The sequence below is a fragment of the Ictidomys tridecemlineatus genome, chromosome 6, assembly GCF_052094955.1.
Source record: "Ictidomys tridecemlineatus isolate mIctTri1 chromosome 6, mIctTri1.hap1, whole genome shotgun sequence".
Classification (NCBI taxonomy): domain Eukaryota; kingdom Metazoa; phylum Chordata; class Mammalia; order Rodentia; family Sciuridae; genus Ictidomys; species Ictidomys tridecemlineatus.
In genome coordinates this window covers 140,185,632-140,201,016 of record NC_135482.1, presented here as the reverse complement: position 1 = coordinate 140,201,016, position 15,385 = coordinate 140,185,632, and the positions used below count along the sequence as shown (strand labels likewise).

The following is a 15,385-nucleotide window of genomic DNA, read 5'->3' as shown; positions in this document are numbered from 1 at the left end:
TTAACACCAAACAAGTAACTCAATCAATAAATGGTCAAACGAACTGAACAGGCACTTCATAAAAATAAATATGAATGGTCAACAAATATTTGAAAAAATATTCAACCTTTCTAGCAATTAGAGAAATTCAAATTAAAACTACACTGAGATTTTATTTTGCTCTAGTCAGAATAATAATTATCAAGAATACAAGTAACAATAAATGTTGGTGAAGATGTGGGAAGAAGGTTCACTTGTAAATTGCTGGTGGACTGCAAATTAGAGCAATCACTCTGGAGAGCATATGGAGATTCCTGAGAAAACTTGGAATGGAACCACCATTTGGCCCAGTTAACCTATTAGTCAGTATATACCAAAAGGATTTAAAATCAGCATACTACAACAGCCACACCAATGTTTATAGTAGTTCAATTCACAGTAGCTAAGGTATGGAACCAACCTAGGTGTCCTTCAATAGATGAATGGATAAAGAAAATGTGATATGTATTCACAACGGAATATTACTCTGTCATAAAATAATACAAAGATAATAATACCTTGCATTCTTTTTTTAGGTGATGCCAATAAAATGATTAATAGATTTGATCACATAAAACAAACATTTTGCATTAAAATTTCACACAAAATTAAAAGGTAAACAAAAAATAGAATAAAATTAGAAATCAATGACAAAATAAAAAGCTACTCTAACACATTACAGAATGACTTTATGATTTTTATTTCTAAATGGATGGATCTGTACACTATCATGCTATGTGAAATAACACAATCCCCAAAACCAAAGGTTGAATGTTTTCTCTGGTAATGTGGATGCTAACACACAATGTGAGTGGGAAGGAAAATAGAAGTTCAATGGCTTAGACCAAGGGTAATGAAGGGAAAGGAGTAGGGATTGTAATCAGAATGACTCTAGAATTAATAAATTAATTAATTTCCTATGCTCATATATGAATACACTGCCAGTAAAATTTCACATCATGTACATCCACAAGAATGGCATCCCAATTAAAATGAGTTATACTCAATATATGTGTAATATGTCAAAACACTTTCTGCTGTCATGTATACCTAAAAAGAACAAATGAAAAAATTTTAAAAGTCATAGAACAGAATATACTTACCTATTTACTTACCTAATTTCCCACAACCTATCCATATTTTCATATGTATATCTACCTCAATATCTAAGTCAATCAAATATTTTAGTTGACCCATTCCTCATGTTCATCCTACAGGAAACTATACAATTGATCATCCATGCTAAGAACTTCATTTGGTGGCAATTATCAAGAGTACAAGCAATAATAGGTGTTGGCAAGAATGCGTGGAAAAAGACACACTCATATATTGCTGTGGGACTGTGAATTGGTACAACCACTATGGGAAGCTATCTGGAGATTCCTCAGAAAACTTGGAATGGAATGATATTTGACCCAGTCATCCCACTCCTCCGACTATACCCCAAAGACTTAAAATCAGCATACTATATTGACACAGCCACATAATGTTTATATAGCAGATCAACTTATAATAGCTAAACTAGGGAACCAACCTAGGTGCCCTTCAACAGATGAATGGATGAAGAAAATGTGCTATATATATATACACACAATGGAATATTACTTAGCCTTAAAGAAGAATGAAATTATGGCATTTGCAGGTAAATGTATGGAGTTGAGAATATCATGCTAAATGAAATAAGCCAATCCCCCAAACCAAAGACTGAATGTTTTCTCTGATAAGTGGATGCTGATCTGTAGTGGGGGAAGGGGGAGAGAAGAATGAAGGAACTTTGGATTGTGCAAAGGGGAGTAAGGAAAGGGGAGAGGACTGTGGGGATGGGAAGGATGGAATGAGACAGACATTATTACCCTATGTACATGTATGATTACACTACTGGTGTGTAGCTCTGAATTACATACAGCCAGAGAAATGAGAAGTTGTGCTCCATTTGTGTACAGTGTGTCAAAATGCATTCTTCTAACATGTGTAACTGGTTAGAATAAACTTAAAAATTAAAAAAAAAGAACTTAATTTGGGATCTCAGAAATGAAATGACTTTTCTTCCACATGCATTTGTCTTTTATAAAGTAAATTGATAGAGTGAGCATAGACTGATCAAGTAAAAACAGAAAATGTATTTATAAACAGAACATTTTATTCATCTTTTTATACACAACAACATTTTTATATTAGAATATGAATTTTAAGTCAAATTTAGATTAACATCCCTTATCTTCCTTATAAGATGTTGTGACTTAAAAAGTTAACTATCCTACTCATAATATTTTTGTATCTTTAAAACATCATTTTGAAACATCATTTATAGAATATGGTAGCTTTGAGTATTCAATCAGGTAACAAACAGTAGATGCCAAATGTACTATTTAATGTTGAAATCTCCTCCATTAAATACTGTACTGAAAAATCTAATCAGAGAAAATAGGTGAGGATAGGAAATTAAAATCATATGACTTTTAAAAAAGAAAAAAAAATCCAAACATGCAAAAATCCCACAACCTTGTATAAAGAAATGCCTATGAAATACACAGAATCTACTAACCCATTAAAATGTTTAGCAAGGCTTCAGCATAGAAGATCAATATCCAGCTACAAATCAACTGAATTTACATGGGTGCCCATGTGAAAGAAAGATCTTTAAAACAAATGGTGCTAGGACTTCATGCAAATAAAAAAAAAAAACTGCCATCTCACACCAGGTTAAAAAAATGACTCTAAATGGATTGTATTCCTTTAGTTAGGACCTAAAAATATAATATTTTTACATGTAAACATAAGTATAAGTCTTTAACAGCCCAGATTATATGATTATTAATTACATATGCTGCAAAAACCATAGGCAATGAAAATAATTAAAAGAACTTCATCAAATTAATAACTTTTGTGTTTCAAAGGACATCATTAAGAAAACTAATGAAAAAATATTTACAAATATTATATATAATAGAGGATTTTTATGTAGAATATAAAAAGAACACTTACAACTTAACTTTAATAAGAAAGTTGTCCTTTGAGTCATTGAGAGTCATTTGAAACATCTTTGTAACATAAAACTTCATGTTAGTAGAAAATAGATTTTTACATTATGAATATATTTAAGTGTGTTATAGAATATAAGGTTATATCAGATATTTCTGCTATGTTCCACCTTCTTTTCCAGTAATCACAGACTATATCATCATTGCAGATCACTATTAAAAACTTACAGTTTATTTGGTCAAAGCAATTCTAGACTTTCTTACAGGATTGGATGAGGCCTCTATTTCTACCAATGTTCAACATGTCGCTAATTCTTCACCTTTTTATAAAAGTTGTTTTTAGAAGCACTGACCAATACACTTATGTGAATTAAAAAAATCCTCAAGTACTTATTGGGCAAAATATTTTAATGGGGATTTTTTATAAAGAAGATATATGAAAAGACAATAAGCACAGAAAGATTCTATAAAAAAAATCACTAGAGAGACATGTGTAAAGCCACAATAAGGTACTATGTCAAATAAATTAGGATGATTATAATAAAAATAATAGGTGATGACAAGGATTTGGAGAAACTTGCACCCTCATGCATTGCTGGTATGAATATGAAAATGATACAGCCATTCTGGAAAACAATATAGAGTTACCATATGATGCAACAATCCTACCCACATATTTATGCACAAGAGGACTGAAAATATATTCAAAGAAAAATGCATAGCACTTTATAGCAGTTTCAGTCATAAGAAGTAAAAAAGAAGTAGAAAGAACCCAGTGTCTTTGTAATGGTTATGTATAAAGAAAGAATGTCACGAAGCCTAACAATGAACAGTATCAACCATAAAAGAAAGGAAATGCTCAAATATGCTCCCTTGAATAAACCTTGAAAATAGTAAGCTAGATCTTAAAAATTCACAAAAGACTGCAGTTTGTATGATTCTATTTATAAGAAATATCCAGGATAGGCAAATCAAGTAGATTAAAAGTTTCCCAGGAGAACGGGGCAAAAAAGACTATTATTTGGTACAGGGTTTCTTTTTTGGGATGACAAAAAAATGGTTGTTCTATTCTTTGAATAACTCAAAACTATTGCTTTCTACATTTTGAAAGTTTTATGATATATTAATTGTAATGAAATTGAAAACAAACTATCAAGATAAAATAATCCTTGCCATACATTTCCCATACAGCATGGTGTCTGGCATGTCAAAACTCCAAAATAAACAATTGTTACATTACTTGTCAGGTGCAATGGTGCAGGCCTGTAATTCAGCCTCTCGGGAGGCTGAGACAGGAGGATCCCAAGTTCAAAGCCAGCCTCAACAAAGGTGAAGTGCTAAGTCCCTCAGTGAGACTCCCTCTCTAAATAAAATACAAAATAGGGCTGGGGCTATGTGCCCCTGAGTTCAATGCCTGGTACCAAAAACAAAAACAAAAACAAAAACCCCAGTCGTTATATTATTGTTTATCAATTTTTCCATAATAGAATTCAATGCACTTTGTCTTGTAATGTCTTATTCTTATTTCTGTTTGTTTTACTCAGTTAAACATGACCGTACAATGATATTGACATATCATATATTTGAATCAGATGGGTTAGAATTTCTCATTTTTCTAAGTATACAGGTTGTAGAATCACATTGGTTATGCAGTCACATATAAACACACAGTGATAATAATGTCTGTTTCAAATTTATACATTATAAAATGTGGGGAAAATTTATAAATATCATTATAATTTATAAATCATGTGTTTTAAAAATATAAATGATAAAATAAAAGACTTGTGGAAAATTGGGAGAACTGAGGTCTTAATTAGTTTAATTCTCCAGGCAGACACATGGCTTCCTTGGTATGACAGACTTAATATGCTCAGAATTTTAGTATACTGTTTCATCAAGCAAGTTTCTTAATTTATTGACAGCTGTGAAACATTTTAACTACATAATCATCTTTAGCAATTAAATCACTTGTGATTTTTTCATAAAAATATAAGCATTTTCTTTCTTTCCTTTTTTTTTTTAACAGAAATCAAAGGGAAAATAAAGCTTTCTTGGGTTAAAATACTTCAAGTTTTTTGTTTTGTTTTTTTTTTTTTTTCCCCTTGAGACAAGATCTTGCTGTGTTGTCCAGGCTAATCTGGAATTCCTGAAATCCTGACAGCATATAATCTTCCTACTTCTGCCCCTCTGGATAATCAGGCATGCACCACTGTGCTTAGTTTTATTTATTCTTTTTATTTTTTTAAAAAAATTACTTTAGATTCTAGCTCTTTATTATTTGAATGTACATTATGGTATTATGTATTGAAACTTATAATTCCAAGGCATTCCACATAATTATGTGGAAAATAAAATGGATCATTCTGAATACATAGAAAATGAGTACCTGTGGTTGGTTTACACTCAAATCCAATCTATTAGATAACTACACTAAAGGGAAAATCTATGCCCTGTTTGAGAAACTAACACCAAGTCTGTAAAAATAACCAGGAAAACAGAAGTCACTTCAGTTTCATAATGTGGAAACTTAGGGCACTGACTCAGTCAGGTGGACATCAGGAAGGAAAACTGGACTTGTGCTCCTTTTACTACCTCATATTGCTCTGTTAAGAAGAGTTGTGGCATAGCTATACTGCTAGGCAATGAAACATTAGTGCCTGTGTAGATTTTCCAGAATGGGCTTGCCAGAACATGAGGATGACATGAGAGCCCACCTTGGATGAGGATATATTAATAACAGCTGACTGGCAGACCTGGATATTGACTTCTGGGGTCAGTTGGCAGTTTTAAAGTCAGGGCATTATATACAAGGAAAAGCTATAGAAAAGGTAAACAAAAGCAAAGGAGGATTCTTGTACAAACTGAAGTAAACATAGATGTGCCTCTGAGGGTTCATTTTTCAGGAAAATAGCCGATAATTTGGGTAAAGTCAGCTTGCGCATTTAGAGCTCCAAGCCTCATACATTCTTGATTATTTTAATAAGGCACAGAGAATATCATATACATTAGCCCTGCATACAATTATCCAGAGTATCTAATGTGTCTTCATGAGTGTTCAGAAATAAAATCACATACTTAATTGGCCACAACTGCTATGAAACAAAATTAGAAGAGAAAGATAAAAAAAGAAGAAATTTGGAGAGAGGAGGAAGAAGAACAGGATGAAAAGAATGAGGAGAAAAAGTAGGAAAGAAAAGGAGAGTAAATAGAAGTAGAAGGAATAATGAGAGAAAGCAGACAAAAGGACAAAAAGGTGAAGGAAAGTTGGAAGAAGCAGAGGAGAAGGAAGGTAATCACCTATAATGAATAAAAAAGAGTTAATTAGGTAGATAAGAATTTGAAATGGGAATAATAAACAACCAAATAACCATATAGAGATAAGGAGGATATTAATACAATTAGTGATTATGATGAATTTCTGAGTAGGACTTATTACAATGTACAATATAATTAACTCACATTAAGATGTTGATACATGGTGTAAGTATTATGATGTATGGATACTGAGCATGTTTTTGAAGACTGGATATTAAGTTTATCCATCAGGAAGGAATAAAGAGAACTGATTAAATAGAATTTAAAAGACATGATGGATTAAATATCAACATTGATGAATTAAAAGTCCCTGGAAGACCTAAAAAGGTAAAGCAGACTCACCTGATATAGGAGGATCAGGAATCTGAGGCCAAGGATTTTTATTTACATGAGTATGACATGTAATGTTGAAGTAGTTGTGACTCAGATGATTAAAAAAGAATATGAATGTTCATAGAGCAAGCACTCTTCCACAGGAGAGAACACAGAACACACAGATGTGTGTTTTGGATTCCTCTCTCAGTCTGGTTCCAACTGACTGGAACTTGGATTACTATCTAATCAAAGGCAGTTTTGTACATACTGGGATTTGTAAGCCATTGACACATTTTGAGATGAGAACTGTGCTCAGAAATATGCTCTGTGTTATGATTTTATTACTAACCTAATCAGTGTAGATCTTCAGAGTAGTGCAGGATACTATTTAAAAAAATGGCAGGGTTTGTGGCTCAGCAGTAGAGCGCTCGCCTCATACTTACGAGGCCCTGGGTTCGATCCTCAACACCACATAAAAATAAATAAATAAAATAAATGTATAAAAATTTTTTAAAAATGTCAAGAATTAACAAACAGTAACAAGTAAAGCAGAGAAAACCATCGACATGAAAGAGTGGCAACATGATCTAGGTAATGGAAATGAAATGGAAACAACAGCAAAACAGAAGAAAGGCTTAGACATGAAAATATTGGACTACTAGAGTTTTAATTGGGTCTCTAAAACCTGTGGGAAACATGACATTACACTTCAGCTGTCTATGGTACTTGCTTCATAGTTTTCTGTGCAGCCTCACAGAAAACTATGCATCTTTTCACTGGATTCTTAATTCGACACATTACCAGAGTCTGTTCAAGAGAATCATCTTTGCCATCCTGCGCAGCATTGAGGTCTCAAGAGTCAGCAATCCGGGTGATAGGATTTGAAGCAAACCCTAATCCTACATACTTTTACATCTGAAACTATACCACTGAAAGTATATTCTGGTCAAAATGATTGAATATGTTTTGTTGGCATGCAATTAGTTTTTATCCTATATTAATAGAAAGAAATTGAATGATGGAAACAAAAAGGGGGAAGAAGATATTTCATTCTAATGCTTCTAATCCTGAGTACTTATTCTCTATATTTCTCTAACACAGAAACATAAGTAGTTAGTTAGCTGGCTACTAAAAACAACATATATAGTTTTTTTTAAATCCCAAATCTTTCAATTTATAATTATACTTAGAGAAAAGTATGTCCCAGAAGATGCTTTTTTATATCATGATTATTAGCTGGGGAAAAATAATTTGGGATTGATGCTCTTATCCATATTACAAATTAGTTAGTCCCATTGATATTTAAATAATTAATAGACTTTTATATAAAATAGAAGTCTAGAACTTTGAAAATATTCTCAGACATTTAATAATATTCCTAGATTTTACTTATGAGCATACTAAAGAAACTTAGATGAACCAGCTTAATATGAACTAAAAATGATTCTTTAGTTCACAGGTATTTTTGATCTATCTATGTACATGTATATATTTAATTTTGCTTAGATTCAAAAGAGAATAGATACAAATTGGAAGTAAATTGTTGAACACTTCAGTACAGAATATTATTTATAGTTGCTTTTGAAATGCTCTGCAATTTTTTCCTCTGAATATTTCAGTCTGTTTATTTACAATTAAACCCTGACATCTCCTTAATATGTATATTCTAAACATACAAAAAAAACCATTCAGTAATTTACCTGGCATATTTCAAGTCTTTGAAAATAGTAATTTGCACTTCTCCTTACAAGCACCATGATACAAAGTACAAATTCAGCAAGCATTAATGTTTATTAAATTTCTCTTTTTTTCTAATTGCATAGAACTTTATAATTTACAAAGTGATTTCAAAATCTTTATTAATTGTTATTACTTAATAAACTTGAATTGGTGGCTTATCAGTAACTGAGACTGACTTTGAGTGCTGGCCCCCATACATGCATATATAAGTTGGTAAATTAAAGATTCATGCATGGATTTTCTGAATCCAAATATAGTTCTCTTTACAAATTACTCCATAGTAGAGACCAGATGAATCTTATCATACTGATTCATTGTGCCAGCTGTTATGTCACTGTTTCTTTATACCTGTATTCCCCTTTTCCTCACAGATTTATCAAGGTGGAATCCATTAATAGTACAATTGGTTATCTATCACTATGGGAGACGCCATCTTAAGCTTTACTCAATTTGCAATAACTATTTCTTCTTCTAGACTGTACTAACTATACGATTCCTCACTATATTTTTATATCAAATATATTAAAGTCAGATTGAAAAAGCCTTAGTGACAGTCTGAGGTCTAGATGTCTTTGGTGAATTCAACATCTCTCTCAATAGTTTAGTGCACATTTATCAAAACAGGAAAATGTCAAGAATTTAGAAGAAAAATGTACTTCAAATAAGCCTATAATTTGCATAAATGTAAAAATGATTTATATCATTACCATATCAATAACATGTTTGCAATAGTAATATCAATAAAGAGATCTTACCTAGACCATGTCTATGTGTTGACATTGGCGGTAAGACAGTCCAGGTCTTGGTTTTGGGATTGTAACATTCAACAGTGTTCAGTGTCTTTAAGCCATCTCGACCTCCAATTACAAAGAGTTTGTCATCAATAACAGCCACACCAAACTGCAACCTCCGGCCGTTCATCATCCCTGCCTGGATCCACAAATTTGTTCTGAGGTCATATTTCTCTATGGTTGTAGCTCCTGATAAAACATAAAATCAAATAATCAAGAATTGCTACTAATCCAATATAAAGCCTGCCCCCAAGATAGTGTACATAGTAGGATGTGAAAAAACTGTTGTCACATTCATTTTACTTAAAGAAAAGAACAGCAGAAAAACAAAGAAAGTAATAACTCAACTACTTTATTTTCTTGTCAGACACTAATGATCAAAATAGTCACAAATGTTCAATTTCTTTGAATTATGTAATGCTCTCAGGTTAAAATATTGATTCAATAGAAACATTGTTAGGCATAACAGTTTTGTCAGTAGATTTTAAAACCTCTCACTGTTTACCATTGTAAGATATTTAATCAACTATTTATTATGTTTTTTAACCTGTTTTTAAAATTGATCTGCAAAATACCTTAATAAAATTTAGTGACATAAAATGTTCTTCTATCCTTACCAACATGTTATAATCTCAAAGTAAAACGTCTTTATCTAAAAGATTTTTATACATAAATTTGTGAATTTGATAACTGATTAATAAAACAAAAATTAAAGTAGTAAGCTAAATTGCTGGTGAGACTTGTTTTAATGTGTTTAGTTATTCAATTCCCATTGAAAATGTCTGCCAAGAATGAGTTTACAAGTATTTACATGAAATGATACAGCTATTAATCATAATAGTGCTTCAGTATTTGGTCTTACTGTGCAGACACACATTCAACAATACTTCTTTTTTTTTTGAAGATTAAACACTCTTACAAAATATATCCATATTTTTGGGTACTTTTACTTCAAACACTGAAGATCTGTTTCACTTGTAATACAAGGTTGCAAATCTAGGGAAAACATTCCTTTGGGGACTCAATAATATTTTAGAACATAACAAGCAATGAACAAAACAAATATAAACATCTTGGAAACAGAAGTTATGCTAATTGAAGTAAAACTTACAATTTATGCTTCATTTCTATTCAAACCTATCATAACTATAATAGTACAGATACTGGATTAGATAAATTTAATCTGCTTTCTGATGTAACTAAAAATAGAAGTTAATTTCCATATATAACTATATTTGAAGCATTATGAGGCAATTATTATCTTTAGAATAGTAATAAATTATAATGTTCATAAATTATATTATAGTATTTATTATCATTTACATAGTATTTTAAACAAATGTGTTTATTTAATATTTTAACATATTTATTCTATCTTATAGAGAATATTTTATTCCACTGTGTATAAATCAAAACTCCAAGGTGAATTACATTTGTTGAATATTTCAAGGCCATCTGAATTTTCAAAGTTCAACAGTATTCCTATGTTATGAATGCCTAATTAAAAATAAAGAAGTAATATACAAGAGCCTGCCTCTTGCAGTTATTGAGAATGGTGGCAAAAGAAAGAATATAACCTAATTTTAATACATCCAGCTTCATTAAACTCGTATTATTTGGGTGTGAATGAACAAGGAAGCATGTGAACACCTGATAGTTCTCTGAATTTCCAAAACATTGCTTAAAATCTCTATAGAGAATTTGAGATGCAGTTATATACCTCAGTAGAAACAGTTGTGAGTGGGTGAAGTTAATGGTTCCTGAATAACCAAAGGAATTGTTCTTCATAAGGGAAAATTGAGCACTTGTTGTGGATTTCAAAGCCTTATCCAAGTAAGATAAATATGTCTTAACATTTCAATACATGACAGGGGATTTTACTAACTTCAGTTTTCAAAAGTTGCTACAGCGAAAATAGCAGCTTATTCCTGCCTTCATGTTTCAAATTAGAATCTGTACTAATTCCATATGATTGCTGTAAAAACAAAATCTCAAACTTAGTGGTATAAATAACACAAATTTATCATTTTATGGTTCTGGAGGCCAGAATCTGAAACACAGTAAAATTAAGTGTTGGCAGCGCTCTGTTCTTTCAGAAGTCTCTGGGAAAAACCACTTTCTTGTCTTTTGGATGTTTATATTCCTATTGCTATGCTTAAAGCCAGCAACACTGTGTTTTTCCGACACTGACCATTGTGATTACACTGAACTCACCCTAACTTGATTTGACAGCTTAATGCAGATAAATATAATATGTTTATGCTAATGTCCCTGATTAGCAATCTTAATTTTTCTTTCATAAATTTAATCCTCATTTGCTATATAATCTAACATATTCACAGATTCCAGAGATTAGAATATAGACATTTGGGGAAAGCCATTCCTGATTTTCCTGGAAATAAAGGCCTATTTTCATTATTCTCTTCAATTATGCTTAGTTACCAAAAGTTCAATAATAATAGGGATAATGAATCATTTCTACTTTTAGAGCAGATTGTACTAATCAATGTAATTCATCATAATCTTATTCAGTCACCATGTATTTTAAGTATTTTATCTGTCTTTTAACAATGACAAAGAAGCATATGTTTCTTTTTTTGATAAAATCATTAGTAACAATGTTTTTTAAAAATGATCTCAACAATCTACTTAATTATCTGTTTATATAAAGTTACTAACTTTATTATTTATTTATTATTCTTATTTTTACTTTATTATTTTGTAAGTTGTTATTTTTCTTTATTTGTAAGGGTAAATATATTCCCTTCATTATTTCCAGAAGAATTTTAGCCTTTGTTGTTTCTTAAAGACAACTACTGTGATAGATTAAAACAACAGTATGAATAAGAGTGGGCCATTATTTTGATAAGCAATTTCTTTAGAAAACATGCAAGATATATTTTAGGACATAGTTACTTTGGTGTTCATTATTAATGAAACTTTTCACAATTTTCAAAAATAAAAAATAAAATAAAATGTGTGTCCAATGAAGTGCTGACAATTTCTGTAAACTGGAGAACACTCACATTATCTAAAGGTAAAAATTGTCCTTGTTTTATTCCCATTAGAAATTTTGGATTAGTATTGCCAATTGATCCAACTAATTAAGAAGAGGCAGAAATCTAGATTTTTGTAATTTGAAATCTCCAAATAATGAAGGTATGCAACTAATTTATAATAATATTTAAGCCCATTAAAACATAAACATATTATGACTAGTCTTAGATGACTATTATTAGGAGCCATTAAATCTTAAATTCTAGACTAGCTTGTTAAATCATTTTGAAGCCTACATTGTCTCTTAGAAGGGAATTTTGCTGTCATTCTGTGAGTTATTACTTTGTATAGTAATAAAATTATTTTGTATAATATATATTATAATTAAATGACCTATAAAGCAACTGGTATGGCATTCTAACAATGTAATATTTTTTAATTGTAAGGGGAAACTCAGTCTCAGTATGTAAAGAACATGAAATAAAACTAGATATATATTTTTGAGACTTTATTGGTAAGACTACACATATGTGTAATTTTAAATATTGCAAAATTCATTTATTATCAATATGTGCCTGCTAATGGTTATAGTATGGTTAATATTTTAGAATTTATAGTAATCTAAAATTTTGTATTTTTTTGGTTGTGTGACTTAGAATAAATGATCCTAAAATGACCATTTTCTGTAAAAAGTAGTCATAATACCAATAAAAGTTATGATATATATATTGTTTGGAATTAATTTTTTACATATTTTTTTACATATTATGATAGGTATATTACCTGGGTGGCCCTGATTATATAACCCCTTAAATATGGAATTGTTTCTCCAGTTAGTTATAAAAGATAAAATCAGAAAATTTTGGAGTTTGAACAGGACTCAACTTGGTATTGGCAGGTTTGAAGATGAAAGGAGGTGAGAGCAATCCCTACCTAACCCCCAGCAAGAAAATAGCACCTTAATTCAATCACAAGGAAAGAATTATGTCAACAACCTGAATGAGCTCCATAGTACAGTCTAGTGAACCTTGATTCTTGAGGTCTTGAGCAGAGCATCCAAACCTGCCATCCCAGACTTCTAAGCACAGAAATTTGAGCAAATACATGGCACCTGCTTCAAGCAATTATATGTGTAGTAAATTACTGCACCATGAAGGAAGGTATGTTAGTTCATTTTAATTTGCATTACCATAATCTGTAAATTATTTGTTTTCCAAGATCAATAACAAAACTAGATGGTATTAGATACAAAACAAATACATGAAAAAGTAAACAGATGGTTCTCAAAATACAAAACAGGGGAAAAGTGCTCAAGATGCTATCAAAGCACAATTCTGAGTTTCTTTAGAGACAAATATAAATATCTGGGGGACAAGAATGATAGGAATTAATGCTTGCACATTCTACTTTGGAATTATAGATGGCAGGACTTTTGCCATTATATATAATTCAAATATTTAGCAACTTCATTTATCTTGAATACAGTGCAGAATTAACTGATAAATTTTTTTTGAATTGACAAAATAGTTGTCACAAAAAGCTCCTACAAAGAAGATAAAGTTCTTTTATTCAACATACCAGAAAGGCCCTCAGGTCTTCTCACAAAGCTTTTTTACTATAATTTTAATGCAATATTAATAAACTCAGCTACCTGACTTGGAAGCCTTTTTACAAACCCATAAATTAGGATGATCTGGGGCAGCTGAAAGCAGCAATAGTTGACACTAAGTGAGTAACCAGGGGGGAAATGCATTAAATTAACACAGAACAATCATTTATGACTACTCTATGGAAAAGAAAAACTGAACTATGAAATGTCTAAAGAGCTTTCTAGTTCAATACTGATGTTGGTCTTTATACTATCAAATTGTTAAGAAAAGGTTAAATTATGTGAGATGTATTCTTTCTAAGCAGCAAATACTGAGAGGAATTTTTGAAAAAAATTGAAACCAAAGATACTATTCATAATACATAAAACATAAGACTTAAAACTTTAAAGAGAATATGATTACAATCAATTACTTATGTCTTGAATTTTTCATAGGATAAGCAGTTCATTGACTTTTACATATCCATGTAGTTGTGAAAAGTATGGTTATGGAATGACATTTATTATACTAATATAAAAGGTATCATTGTAAGGAAAATATTTTTTAAGCAGTGATAGAAATTTTATTTTCTATAAGAGTTATAGACCAATTGTGGATATATATATATATATATACACTCACACACACAAATTTATCATTAAGTTTAACATATAATTTTGGAGAAGGTATATAAATTTTGAAAATCCAGCATTATGCTTAAACTAAATTCATTAAACTCAGAAAATACAAAAAGAATTCCTACCTTGTGGACCATAGCCAAGGGATAGAAAAATATAGGGAAAATGTTGTGTTATTTGTATGTAATAATCTACCTCAATAACTAAAAATTAAAAATTATTGCCTTTAAAATGATGTATGAAAGTTGGCAAATCAGAAAGGCAGAAATCAAAGTCAATATGATTTCTTTATAAAAATTAAAGTCACCTAGTTTGTGAATAGGAGAATCTATTCAACATAGTAACACTAAGAGTAAATTAAGAGAAAATAAAATCAGCAAGTTAAGTGACTGTACTAGATGGCTTAAAACACTACTGAGAGATGTCAGATGAATGAATGGTAAAAACTATACTGATTTTTAGTGAGATGACTTTTTGTGGATATTTTTACTATATTATATAGTCATAATTAATAGAAAATGATGCTTTACAAGATATTTATAAAGTTGTATAGGCATTACTGTGAAAATTCAAATGTAAAACATTAGGAAATATTTTTAAGGTGCTATTTTGTTGTATTTATTATATCAAGTATATTCACCCATTTAGACTAACATTGCTAGTGAGAAATACGAATCAGATAATGAAAACGGATGACTAAGAAAAAAACTGTCAACATAAATTTATGAATTTTAAGTATTTCCAGCATAAATTATTATTTTCCATTTTTTAAAATTTATATATGATAGTGGAATGCATTATAATGCATATTATACATAAAGAGCACAAATTTTTCATATCTCTTTATACAAAATATATTTACACCAATTCGTGTCTTCATACATGTATTTTGGATAATAATATCCATCACATTCCACCATCATTTCTAACCCCTTGCCCCTTTCCTACCCCTCCAATCCCTCTGCCCTATCTAGAGTTCCTCTATCTCTCCCATGCTC

The 15,385-nt window shown here is 30.6% G+C and overlaps 1 protein-coding gene across 1 annotated transcript in view; it reads right to left on the bottom strand.

Moving 5' to 3' along the window:
• Positions 1 to 15,385, bottom strand: part of Klhl1 (kelch like family member 1) — a 364,387-nt gene that overhangs the window by 87,411 nt on the left and 261,591 nt on the right. The window contains exon 7 of the mRNA XM_005324822.4: positions 9,128 to 9,352. Within this exon, the coding sequence (XP_005324879.2) occupies positions 9,128 to 9,352 (225 nt within the window). The remainder of the gene's footprint in view (positions 1 to 9,127; positions 9,353 to 15,385) is intronic.